At 38.4% G+C, this 13530-nt stretch overlaps 1 protein-coding gene across 5 annotated transcripts in view; it reads right to left on the bottom strand.

The window, feature by feature from the left end:
* Positions 1-13530, bottom strand: part of RALGAPB (Ral GTPase activating protein non-catalytic subunit beta) — a 120376-nt gene that overhangs the window by 57200 nt on the left and 49646 nt on the right. For 4 of the 5 annotated variants that reach the window (XR_002822858.1, XM_004370350.3, XM_023724707.1 and 1 more), the window contains 4 exons: positions 10489-10618; positions 8444-8577; positions 3606-3788; positions 1555-1706 (listed from right to left, as the gene is read on the bottom strand). Coding sequence is in view for 4 of the 5 variants with exons in the window: in XM_004370350.3 (XP_004370407.1) it covers positions 1555-1706; positions 3606-3788; positions 8444-8577; positions 10489-10618 (599 nt within the window). In the remaining variant the exon portion in view is untranslated. The remainder of the gene's footprint in view (positions 1-1554; positions 1707-3605; positions 3789-8443; positions 8578-10488; positions 10619-13530) is intronic. The other variant, XM_012559058.2, reaches the window with a different exon arrangement.

A 13530-nucleotide genomic window follows, 5' to 3' on the forward strand; every position in this document is an offset into this window, starting at 1 on the left:
TGGGGTTGTTAACCAATGCCATAAAACAACATGTGTACTACTGTTTCATGAGAAACTATTTGTTCTGTAAGCCTTCACCTGAAGTACAATAAAATTAAAAAAAAAAGAATAAACAGTATTCTCATCCAGACCATAGCTAGGTGAAAGAATAATAAAACATCAAAACTAAAACACAAAAGTTAAGAAAAAAAAAAGATATACAAGCATTTCAGTGTCTCACGGTAAACTTGTGGACAACATTTAAAATCTCTGTGAATTTGAAGGGAAATCACTGGTAATGTGCTCTGTGAGTCTACCCTTGGGCTCTCCTGTTCAGTGTTTTTATCAGTGTCTTTGATTAGGACTCAGAAAGTAGGCACATTAAATCTGCAGTTGACTAAAAGTTTAGCTCCACAGATAATATGTCAGTTGGGATCCAAAAGATTATTAAATAACTAAAAATAATGAAGTGTAAGTCTTACATGATGAAATTTAAGGTTTAAATGTAAAGCTCTATGCATTAAATTCAACACCTCCAAAACAAGTAAGTACAAGATGAGAAAGACATGAAAGGTAAACATATGAAAAAGACTCAAGGATTTTAGTTGACTGAAGCCAAATCACCAGGTTCTCAAAAACACAATGCAGTTTCCAAGAACACTTTAATGAAAGTATAATATTCTACAGAGTTTAAAGGTCATCAGACACCATCTAGAATACTGTACTGAGTAAACGACCTTTAAGAGGTACATAGTAAAATCTACACCAATCAAGAGGAAAATGACCAGGATGATAAAAAGTACTTGAATCCATGTAATATGAAAATTAGCTGAAGGTATTGGCAGAAACGAATCAGAGAGAACATGAACACTGCCTTCAGATACCACTGCTGCCTGGAAAAAAGAATTTCATTACCAAAAGTCTGAATTAGAACCAATGGGTAGAAGTTAAAGTGGGAGAGGTTTCAACAACATAAATATGAGGTTTCTAACAATTAAAATGAAATGGGGTACCTTGCACGTTAAAGTGTCCCAAAATTAGAGGCTAAACAACTTGGTATATGTCTTAGCTACCTAATGCTCCTGTAATAGAAATGCCACGAGTGGGCGACTGAATAAATTTATGATGTGTAATATAAGTGATGCGGCAGAGAAAGTAGACCACTGAACTGGGAAGCAGGAGACCTAGTAGAGTGTGATCACAAACAGGTTTCCTTTCTGGACCCAGCCATCAAAGTGAGGGGATGGAGTAATGCTCTCCAAGACTCTTTCCAGATCTACTATGACTTGACTTAATGTCAACTAGCATAGAAAACAAGGACCCAAACTCTCAGTCCCAAGTTCCGGGTTTCTTACTGGTCCACCACTATATCCTCAACCACCACCCCCCACCCCCCAAAAGAAAAAAAACAAAACAGGTAGGAGTATTTCCTTTGCATTTTATATCTGGGAAAAAAGTATCCTAAAGGAGTTGAGCCACTTAATAACGAACAACCAGAAAGGAGATGAAACAACATGGATCACAGCTAACCCCATCTAATTCCTGGGCACAATCCCTATGCGGACACTTTCATACCATGTTAGGGTGGCTTCAGCAGCATCCTTTACCCTCATAGACGCAGGGTTTGGCTCCTTATCTCCTTTGTACTTGACCTCTTGCTCACTATTCTTGGACTTACTTCCTGAGATACCCAGTTCCACAATCTCCAGTACTTCCTTAAGGCAGTCCTAAAAGCAGGAGAGGCAGATCAATTTTTGTAACAAATTTGCCTACGAGAAGACAAGAAAATACATCAAAATGCTAACAGTGGTTGTGTTTTTGTGGCAGTAGTGGTGGTGGTGTTCCAGTTTCTTTCTAGTCTTCTTTGATATATATTAATTTCACAATAATATAATAAACTTTATACACATATACATACTTCTCTTTAAAGAACTAAAGTTGAGTGTAAAAAGAGTTAGGTAATAACTGATGACAAATTCAATTTTATCAGTCACAATTCTTTTAAAATTACCTGGACTCACAGTTATAAAAACTACTTAGGCATTGGGACTGAACTATTGGACATGAAACCTAAGAACCATAGTCTCAGGGGACATCTAGGTCAACTGGCAAAACACTGTTCATAAAGATAATGTTCTACATCCTAGCCTGGTGAGTAGTGTCTGGGGCCTTATAAGCTTATGAGCAGCCATCTAAGAAGCAACTACTGGTCTCTTCCCGCCTGAAGCAAAGGAGAACTAAGAAAACTGAAGACTCAAGGAAGCAATTAGCCCAAAGGGCTAATGGCCCACATGAACCACCGCTTTCTCTAACCTGAGACCAGAAGAACTAGACGCTGCCCAGCTACCACTACCAACCACTCTGACCAGGATCTCAACAGAAGGCCCTGGTTAGAATGGGTAAAAAAATGTAGAACAAAATTCAAATTAAAAAAAAGACCAGCCATACTGGTCTGAAAGAGACTGTAGGGAACACCCAAGACTATTGTTCTAAGACAATCTCGAAACTATAGACACTCCCGGAAGCCACCTTTCAGCCAAGTAATAGTTGGAGCTATAACACAAAAAATATCTGTTAAGAATGTGCTCCTCAGAACAACTGACTAAACTAGTCCAAAATGGCAACATTTAACCAAAACCAAAGATGAGAAGACATGGAGGGATAGGGAAACTGGAGAAACGGAAACAGGGAACTGAGGGAGGAAATGGGGAAAGTGCTAACACACTGCAGGAATTGCAACCAATGTCACAGAACAATTTGTGTAAGAATCATTGATTGGGAAATTAATTTGCTATGTAAATTTTCACCTAAAGCACAATAAAATGTTAAAAAAAAAAATCACCCAGACTGTAAATCATAAAAGCCCAGGGTAACAGAGATGTAACAGTAATTCAGTTAAAACTGGGATGGTTCAAGACATGCTAGATTATCCCAAGGGAAGCTCATCAATTACTGACATTTTTAAGCCATTTCTGGCATCATAACTTCAGAAACCATAATGAACATGACTAATACTTAATCAACAGTACTATTTTAAAAACTACATAGAGGTCTTTATAAATATCCAATGAGCCTGGTATCTCTTTTTTTATTTACACTGCAAATTCTTTATAACCACCTGTGTTTCTTATAGGTATAGGCATCATAAGGAACAACAGCAGGAGAGCAGATTATGTACCTGTGCCCACTTGAAAGTGGAAACACGCATGTGAAATGGCATGAAATGAAACTTTTAGATACAAGCAACCTTTATGGGCAAGCTGTCTTCCACCTTTGCAGCCTGGATATCAACTGCCCTTCTTGGTTTGGTGATGGGTGGCCAAAGTACCTACTAGCTATCTCAAGGCTGCCATCCTTTCAAGAAAGAACATTCTTGACAGGTCACATAAATTAGTCAAGGTCCCATCTTTCAAATAACTTCTCTATGTGTTACCTTGCAATCAAATACAAGCACACTGACCATTTTTTCAAGTTGTGCTCAAAAAGACAAGTGTCCTACTGAAATCTAACAAGTATATTCAGTTAAAAATGTGCAGTGTTGTATTTAAATTTAGATATTCTCTTAAAAAACAGTTTCCTCATACATTTTTGTTTCCACTTAATGTTTTCAGATCTAGTAAACTCACCTTTTCATCAAGCATATCAGGGTGCTCTGTCAGCCAGACACAGAGGCACTGAAAAGCTGCCACTATCATGGAGTGCAGATCCCGGGAGTGAAAAGGAGCTGGCCGACTACACTGGTACACAATGTAGCTGCATACGGAACTGATGGCTCGCTTCCGGTCTCCTGGGTCAACCATCACCTTTACCTGAGCATATTCATTTAGGGAACAAAAACAGTTAGCCAGGAACAACCGTGCCAATTTCAAAGCATATGCACTGAGGCCTGGCCTGTTTGAGAATGTGATACATCATTCTCAAAGCCTTACTTTTTTACATTGTTTATATACAGATACAGAAGACTTCAGATGTACTATTATGTAACATTCTACAAAAATAGTGGCACTTTTCAAACCCTAAACAGTGTATCATTTTAGCAGTTTCCTGCCCTGAAACCTAAACCTCTTGGATATGCCTACTCATCACTGCCAGAGGTTGAAAGAATAGCTGGCAATTGAACATGTGCACATTTTTATGCCCCCTAACCCAATCCCACAGTGATGTCCTATAGGCTACAGAGTTCTGTGCAGCTGCTCAGAGGTACAATAAATTGCACATATTTAAAGCGTACAATTTGTGAAGCCATCACCACAGTCAAGATAGTGAACATATCTGTCATTCCCCAAAATCTCCTTGTACATTTTTATAATCTCTCCCTCCCACTCCTCTTCATTCCTCTCTCCAAACAACCACTGATCTTCTTTCTGTCACTATAGATTAGCTTGCATTTACTAGAGTTTTATATAAATGAAATCATATAGTATGTACTCTTTTCTGGTCTGGTTTCTTTCACTCAGCACAATTATTTTGAGATTCATTCCACATTTGTGTATATCAATTAGTCATTCTTTTTTATTACCGAGTAGTACTCCACTGTATATACATACCACAATTTGTTTATCCATCCACTTGCTGATGGACATATGGATTGCTTCTAGCTTCTCGATATTACAAATAAAGCTGCTATGAACATTCATGTATGAGATTTTGGATGGACATATGCTCTCTCATCTCCTAGGAGTGGAATAGCTAGATAACATTAGGTAGCTGTATGTTTAACTTTTTAAGGAACTGCCAAGCTGTAGTATCACTTTACATTCCCACCAACAGTGCATGAGAGATCAGTTCTTTCTCCAACATTTGACATGGTTTTAATTTTAGCCATTCTAATAGGTGTGCAGTGGTTATCTCATTGTGGTTTTAACTGTTATTTCCCTAATGAATAATAACATGGGGCTCTGGTGGTGCAATGGTTAAGGGCTTGGCTGCTAGCCAAGAGGTTGGCAGTTGGAACCCACCCAGTGGCTCTTCAGGAGAAAGACCTGGTGATCTGCTCCCATTAAAGATTACAACCTAGAAAATCCTATGAGGAAGTTCCACCCTGTCACATGGGGTCACTATGAGTCAAAACTAACTCGACAGCACCTAACAACAATAATGATGTTGAGCATTTTTTCACACGCTTATTTGTTATCCATAAATCTTCTTTAGTAAAGTGTTCAAGTCTTTTGCCCATTTTTAATTGGGCTCCTTATTTTCTTATAATTGAGTTTTGAGAGTTCTTTATATAATCTAGACACAAGTCCTTTATCAGATACATGCTTTACAAAGGCTTTTTCCTAGTCTGTGACTTGTCATCTCATTCTCTTTACAGTGATTTTTGAACAGAGGTTTTTAATTTTGGTGAAATCTAATTTATCAGTTTGTTCTTCTATGGTGTAGAATCCAAGAAATTCTTGCCTAACCTAAGGTTGCAAAGATTTTCTCCTATGTTTTCTTCTATACGTTTTATAGTGTTAGGTTTTACATTTACACCCATAATCTATTTTGAGTTAATTTTTGTATACAGTTCAAGATATGAATCAAAGTTTTTTTTTTTCCCCATAAGATATCCAATTGTCCCAGCACCATCTGTTGAAAAGACTATCCTTTCTCCTCTCTCTGAATTGCCTTTGTATCTTTGTCAAAAATCAGATGCCCATATATGTGTGGTTCTGTCTCTGGACTCTCTGTCCTATTCCATTGAACTATTGGTCAAACTTTACAACAATATCATACTGTCCTGATTACTGTAGCTTTATTTGATTACTATTGCTTTATAATAAGTCTTGAAATCAGATAGCATTAGCGCTTTTGGGGAGTCCAGAGCACTCACATCTAAGGTTTATTCCTTACTACTGAAGCCAGACCTTCTCTGGTACTCTACCACTATCCCATGAATTATGAGTTTTTCTAGTCTGGACAGTGGGAACAAGCACTTTTCCAGCTCTGTGTTGTCCCCCACCCTCCCAGGCCCCATGTTTACTTTCCTTACGCACAGGCATTGATCAGTACTCTGCTGAACACTCAAGGGGAACCTCTGTAGACCTCTGGGGTTCTATCTCTGTATAGTTCTCTCCTCTTTGGTACTCTGTTCTGCAAACTCCAGCAATCTTGGTCTCCCCAGACTCTCACTTCCATCTCATCAGCTTGAGGAGTCCACTGAGCTCTGCCTAGGTTTCGCCTCTTTACACTAGAGCCTAGAAGCTCTCTCAAGGAAGTTAACGGGGGCAATCATAGAGTTCTCTCAGGGATCACTATTCATTATCTGATGTCCAGTGTCTTGAAAAGCATGGTCGTGTCTATTTTCTCTGGCTTTTGTTGTTGTTGTAGTTGTTTTGGGCAGGAAGGTAGATCTGTAATTCCATCTTAGGCAGAAGCAGAAGTCATCCCTTACCCAAGATACTTTTTCACTTACTGTGCCATTTCAGGCAAGCTACTTAACCTCTCTGGTCCTCTATTTTGTCATTTGTGAAGTAAGGATAATAGTTATATATACTTCATGTTGTTGTGAGGATTAAATAATTTAACGTCTAACTAAAGTGTTTAGGATAGTGTCTGGCACATGGTAAGCATTATACAGGTGTTATTCTTTTTTTTTTTTTTTTTAATAGGTGTTATTGTTAAAACCTAAAATATATAAAGCTTACTTGAGGAGGAAATTAAATAAATGTGAAGGTAAAAATAATGACTAGCTACTATCAGCAACTGGACTACTTCTCCCCGTAAGTTTAGGCAAATTCCTCTGATGGGATATCACAAGGTTTAACATGCAGGGAACATGAATGTCCTAAGCAGCAATTTTATTTATTTATTTGGGGAGTGAGGGGAAGAAGAGCAGAGCAGAACTCACTGGATAATTGCCACTGATTCCTAACCCTATCCCTGAAAAAAAAAGGGATGTACCAAAGGTCACAAGATATTGTGTCTTGCTCAGTGGTAAAGTCACTTCCGAGGTTCACCGTTCAGCCGGGGAATGGACAGCCCCATAAAACCAAATGGAACTAATGAGGCACAGCAGTCCAGGGACAAGGATTAGAAGGCAGAAGGGGACAGGAAAGCTGGTGATATGGAACCCAAGGTTAAGTTAGGATAGTGTTGATGTGTTGTGAGGTTGTTAACCATTGTCATAGGGCAACATGTGTACTAACTGTTTAATGAGAAACTATTTTGTTCTGTCAACCTTCATCTAAAGTGAGAATAGCAGCACAATTGGAAAAGCATAGTCGATGTCACTGAACTGTGCATGTAGAAATTTTTGAAATGGTGTATCTTTGGCTATGTATATTTTCACCAAAAAAAAAAGGTCGAGAAGGGAGAGAGTTGACATGTCGTGGGGTTGTCAAGCAATGTCATAAAACAGTATGTGTACTACTGTTTCATGAGAAACTATCTGTTCTGTAAACCGTCACCTGATGTAAAATTTAAAAAAAATAAATATATAAAAAAAAAATAAATATATAAAACAAATTCATGCAATACAAAAAAAAAAAAAAAAAAAAAAGATAGTCTATCTTGCTTTCGAAGGCAGTGCGGTCCTGCACATCTCACAGATGTCTGCTCTCACTTTCTGTGACCAGTAACCGCTCCTCATAAAACTCTGGCCATCACATCTCTCTTTGGGATTTCTGAGGCTGGCTCTAAGTGGTGGTGAGAACATCTTGGATTTTCTTGCCTATTTTGTCTTATGACTTAGGTAAGTCACAGCCTCTAATCACCTGTTTCCATGTTTGTAAAATAAGGGCTTAAGCTTTATTACCTCAGACGATACCACCTTACATGTATCACGTTCCTGTTCACAAAGTGTCTTACATATTTTATCTCATTTGATCTTCACAAAAACCAGGTGTGAGAAGCAAGGTAATCCTACACATTTTATAGACCAGAAAACATTCAGAGAGGCACAAATGGCCACTCAGCTCTAAGGTTCCACAAAGCTGAAATAATAGGTTTGAAAGAAATTTGACAGTATAACCAGTTTTCACTTATCACTGATAATGGAAGAGTCATAGATAATCTCAAAGGGTATATTTTAGGAATCATTCTTTACAAAAAGAGCTCCCCCTACTAAATCTGTATTTATGATATTTTTGGTATTTTGATATTTATATTTTTTAATATCATACATTAAAATTAAATGATCCTATAATGGCAGAAAAAGTCATGCTGAAAATTTGAGTATTGTAAGCAAATACAAAATCAACAGGTATTCTATTATTATGTATAAATAAGTAAATTGCAAGTATTGAAATGTTTTCTACAATTTAACAGCAAAAATACCATACGTACTCTTTGAACTTATTTTAAAAAAATAAAGTTCATTTAATAAAATTTCATTTGGATGCTCAATTTTGTACAATTTGGCTATAAACTATATCTGAGTACGACTAATACTGCAATACCCACACCAAGGGGTTGGGAAGTGCAAAAAAAAGAGCCAAGGCCCAAGGCTGCTGGGCTGAAATGAAAGGATCGTCCTCCTCACCTTTGCCAGACCAGAGAGGAGTTCCAGAGCTGCCAGTGATATGCTCATGTCCTGTCGCCACTGGGAGTTGAGTCTTTGAGTGACAAGGTGAATGCTGCGAATCAGGAGCCCAGCAGCTGAATCTGTGTTAAGAGCTAGGATATAACCCCAATGCCACATCCCACAGGGAGGGAAAACAACTAAGCATTAGTAACGAGAAGCAAAGCATTCCACCAGGCACAGACCACAGCAGCCACAGTGAGCACGACGAGCACCCACACAGTGCTATGCTCCCTGCCCCACTGGCCTGAGCACTAAGCCTGACTAAACAGTGCACAGGGCACACAGGCTGAACCAGAGCAGCTTCTGGCTCCCAGGTCAGGCACTTGCAGACAGATATCCACTGGAATTTGGAAGTTTCAGTACCATTCTTACAACAATGTAAATCTTAGATTTCTAAATTAACAACTCAGAGTTACATTTTAAAAAAACAATGAAAAGGCTGTTAATTCCTTTCTTGGAATTTTGTACAGGAGAAAATTTAAATTTTAAAGCCTCCTCTGATTCTGGGAATTATCCTAGAGCATCTGTTGGAATTACCTTTATGGTTTTAATCATCAAAAATCACATGCAAGGCCTTTTCAAACATATTTTAAAGTTTAACTTTCTAATACTACTGTAACACTTTAAAAAAAAAAAAGAAAAACCAAGCCACTGTGGTTTTATTTGGCCTCCAAGTCTATATTTAAAAGTAATTCCTACTTAGCTAATAATAAATTAGGATAAATTAAATTGAATGTGTAAAGGACGCTTTAGGGACATTATACCTGTCGATCCTATCAGAAAGAGGGCAGTGACAACAGAAAAAGGAATGATCATTAAAGAGAGACATTCATGCGACACTAACACAAGTCTGGATTTCTTAGTAAAAGATATTTTATGACACTAACACAAATCTGGATTTCTTAGTAAAAAAATATTTTACGACATATAAGCAGAACTCACAACAGTTCAAAATGCTGAAACAAACAATAATCACTTCAAACATTTATATTAGAACACATGCAGTAAATGCAAAAATTTCTTTAGTTTAAAAATGTTCTAGAAAGCATGAAAAATGAACATAATTTATTCATCCTACAGTACACCTATATCCACATACATAATGAATAAGGTAACAATTTAAATAATTTCTTTATAAAGGCAATATTTATATGTACTGAATATCCACATAACGACTTTATGTATCTGAAATGCTCAAGGACACTTATTACAAACTTAAACTACAGAAACATGCCTTAGACTCTAGGCTCAGAAGTCTCCAAATGATTAAAAAATTAAACTCACATTAAGGATCTAGATTTCATTCCAATTTAGTTGGGTTAACACTCACAGATTAATATACTATTAGTATTTGTGTGTAAAAGCAAAAGGGTACACATAAACTCAGAGAACCCATAATGTAATTGCCCAGGGTAAAGAGCATCACTGAACAGGATGCTCTGCTGGCAAGTTTATTTGTCAGAATGGAAAATAAAAATGTTTCCTTACTCTTGCTTAAAATTTACAACTAAAGAGTTTAACAATATATGGTGGAGTACATAGTTTTTAAACATGAAGACAGACTCTCCTCTGGGTTCCCATCTATTACATGCCCCGTCACCCCCCCACCACACTGCAGTAACAGATTACTGGCCATCTCTGCCCTTTGACTGTGAGCTCGGAGGCAGAGACCACATCTTATCCACTGCATCACTAGCACTGGTACAGAATCAAGAAATGTTTCCTGACCACCTACTACAATCATTTATAAAGCCTAATAAACTACCCAATATCTAACTACTAAAAGCTATGCAGCCAAATTGAAAAGATTTGCTTTCTTTTTTCCTTTGTAACCTTTTAGACTAACATATTCTCGATTATACTTATATACAAAAAAAACATGAACGTTAAAATTTTTATTTTATTTTATTTATTTTTTGCTTGTTTGCATGTTTGTTTTCTAAATCGGGACATTGAAGTTTTTCTGTAAAACTGTGAATTTCAAAAAGACAAACGTGGCTTACCATAATCCCTTAGGAGAGCTTGAGCAGGTCTTTCACTATCAGGCGTTGTGGGCTCTGTGCTTCCACCACTTGCTGAACTAATACCACTATTAGTGCGACTATGACTCTTGAGGTTATTTTCTCCACCACCCTAGTCAAATGAAAATGAATCAAACAATTGAGGGCTACGTGCACAGTTTACAAGTATAGACAGAAGTCCATCGTTAAAAACTATGTGACAACATGGAGTATTAAAACTAAACGGCTCAAAGCGGCACATAGAGAAAGGCTGACAAGGGATTAAAACCGTTGAGGTATTTGTGCATAGACACCATCTAATGGAGGTATGGAGGATTTGACAATTGCAGGTGTCCATATCTCAGCCCAGGACTTCTCCATCCTCATGAGACTTCACTAGCTAATGAATCTGGATCCTTAAAGAAAACACACTAGTGTCTTCAACAGACAAGTCACCTTTGTAGCTAGCACCAATGCCAGATCCATGCCACTGCACCTTCTTTAGTCTTGACTGCCCTTCCCACATTTATTGTTGTATTAAAATGACTAAATATGAACATTAAGGACTCCATGAACCTGGGCCTACAGAAGACTGTAAGAAAATGAAAAAAGATCCACCGGAGGACATCTTTTGAGGGGGCGGGGGAGCTTGGGACAAGAGAAATAACTAATGAAGCTAATTAAAGGAAGCATTTAAATCTGCTTTCTACCTTTATTAACAATTCACAGAGCACTGGCCAGAGTTTGTACTCTGTGTTTCACTGTAACAACATTTGATTTGCTCTTTGTATATTTAAAGTGTTGTAAGGAAATGTCTTTCAATCAAAGCTGAACATGAGATAAAGAGATGTAGCTTTTGTGATATTCTATCACAAACACTTTTATTGTTTATCTCTGTAGGAATACAGTGTCTGTATGCATGCAAGCCTTTTTGTCCTAATGTTGCTACTCCCATGACAAAGAAAAAGAAAAAAAGAGAAAAAATATTGGAAAAAATCAGGCTCAAAGCAGCTACTAGGTAGACACTTCCCCCTACTTCTAATTTGCTGAATAGAAAAAAAGAAAATATTTCACTTGTGATCTATTCAGACATTTGCTTAGTATGGTGTATTTAAATAATAAAAACTTGGACTTCCAGGCAACATGGCACTATAGGCAGAAGCATCACATTGTCCCTCCACAGCAAAGATCCAAAAAATTAAGCCAAACAGAGAAAACGGCAATCCTGAAACCCTAAGCTTCAAATGAAAAGATAAAGAACTCAGCCAAGCAGCAAATGGAATAAAAAACTGACAGAGAACAGAGAGCGAGGAGAGAGACATGCAGAGGTCCCCATTAGCTAACACAGCATGGACCTGCCATCTTGGACTTCTATCAGAGACCAGGGAACAGGGGGTATGAGAAAGCAGTTTCACGGAGTTTCCAGCAGGAGCCAGAACAACCAATAACCAGCAATATACGTTTTCCCACCCCTATCCTTCTTCACCCCTACTTGGCCTCCTCTGCTTCCTGCGGCCACAGTCTTTTGGCCAAGAAGCACCAGCCTCACCCCAGTGCTGCTTCGATTCCACCCACCTGCACTGGCCGGCTCCCTAACTGCCATTTGTTGGCTGCTGGTGTTGCTTTTTTCCACTTCTTTAGATTTCTTCCTTACCTCTCACTACCTTCTCCTCCTTTCTCTCAAATACCTGGCTCCCGGTGCCATCTCTGCTTCTTCTTGAAAGGCTGTGAAACGCTGCTCGAATGTAAGACTGCTTCCCGGCCCATGCTGCCATGCTGGTGGGATCCCGGGGCTTTTTTGTTTGTTTGTTTTGAATTGTTCGTTTGTTTTTCTTTTTCTTTTCTCAAATTGGGAGCCTGTTCTAGCCAGGCAGTACTGTGTGGCTTGGGACCTACCCCCTCAGTTTGTGTAGACGCACAGAGAGATCCCTCAGGGCATTTGTTTTTTCTTGTTTTATTTTTTTTCTGTTTTTTTTCTGGGGGGGGTCTCTTGTTCTTATTTTGTTTGTTTTCTTTTCTTTTCCTTCCTTTTCCCTTTTTGTCCTTCTTCATTATTCAGTTTCGCATCTCTCTATACTATCCTTCTCTTCCTGCCCCATGAATACCTGGTGCTGAGTGACACCTATAACCCTTCTAGCCAGGCTGTACTTCACGGCCTGGGAGCAACTTCCCCAGACCTCGCAGCCGCACCAGTGGGATCCCTGGGAGCTTCTCTTTTTTCTTTCTAATTTTTACTTGTTCATTTTTTTCTTCTTCTCCTTTTTGTTTTTCTCCATTTCACAGTCTCTCAATTCTCCACTCCAAAGGCAAGCTCCTCTAGCACTCTTTTTTGTTTATTTGTATGTTTTTGGCTCCTATTCATCTCTCCTCTCTCCCATACCAATCTTAGCTCCACACATAACAATCTCCCCCCTCCATCCTGCTTACCTGCACCATACGCTGAACATCACACCACAAAGCAGCCCAAACGCAGCCTACTAGAACCTACCATGCACTGATTACTGGCCCACCCTGTCGGCCAGAGTACATGCAACAAACAATCCATCCCAGCAACTACTCTTCAGCTAGACCTGCCCTGTTGTACCATATCTGAGTGACTGACCCTGCCAAATGGAGAAGGCAAAAAATACCGTGCCTACAGACTAGCAAACAACAAAGAACACGCAGCCCGCCTGCTCAGGTATAGCCAAATAAAACAAAAAAGCAGGACAAAACAAACAAATCTACAATCAATAAATGAAAAAAATAACTACCGAATGCCCCGAAGACAGGGGACAATATCAAAACATTTACAAAAACAGGACAGGATGGTTGCAGTAGAAATCCAAAATAAAACACCAGATGACTTTCCAGTAGAAGAAAAAGCACTAGAACTACCTGATAGGGAATTCAAATCTCTAATATTCAGAGCTATGCAAGAGTTGAACAAAAAGCAGACAAAAATGAGGAAAAAAATAGACAAATTCATGGAAAAAGCAGACAAATTCACAGAAAATACAGACAAAAAAACGGAAGAATTCAGGAAAATAATGCAGGAACAAAATG

The sequence above is a fragment of the Trichechus manatus genome, unplaced genomic scaffold, assembly GCF_000243295.1.
Source record: "Trichechus manatus latirostris isolate Lorelei unplaced genomic scaffold, TriManLat1.0 scaffold00008, whole genome shotgun sequence".
Taxonomy (NCBI): Eukaryota; Metazoa; Chordata; class Mammalia; order Sirenia; family Trichechidae; genus Trichechus; species Trichechus manatus.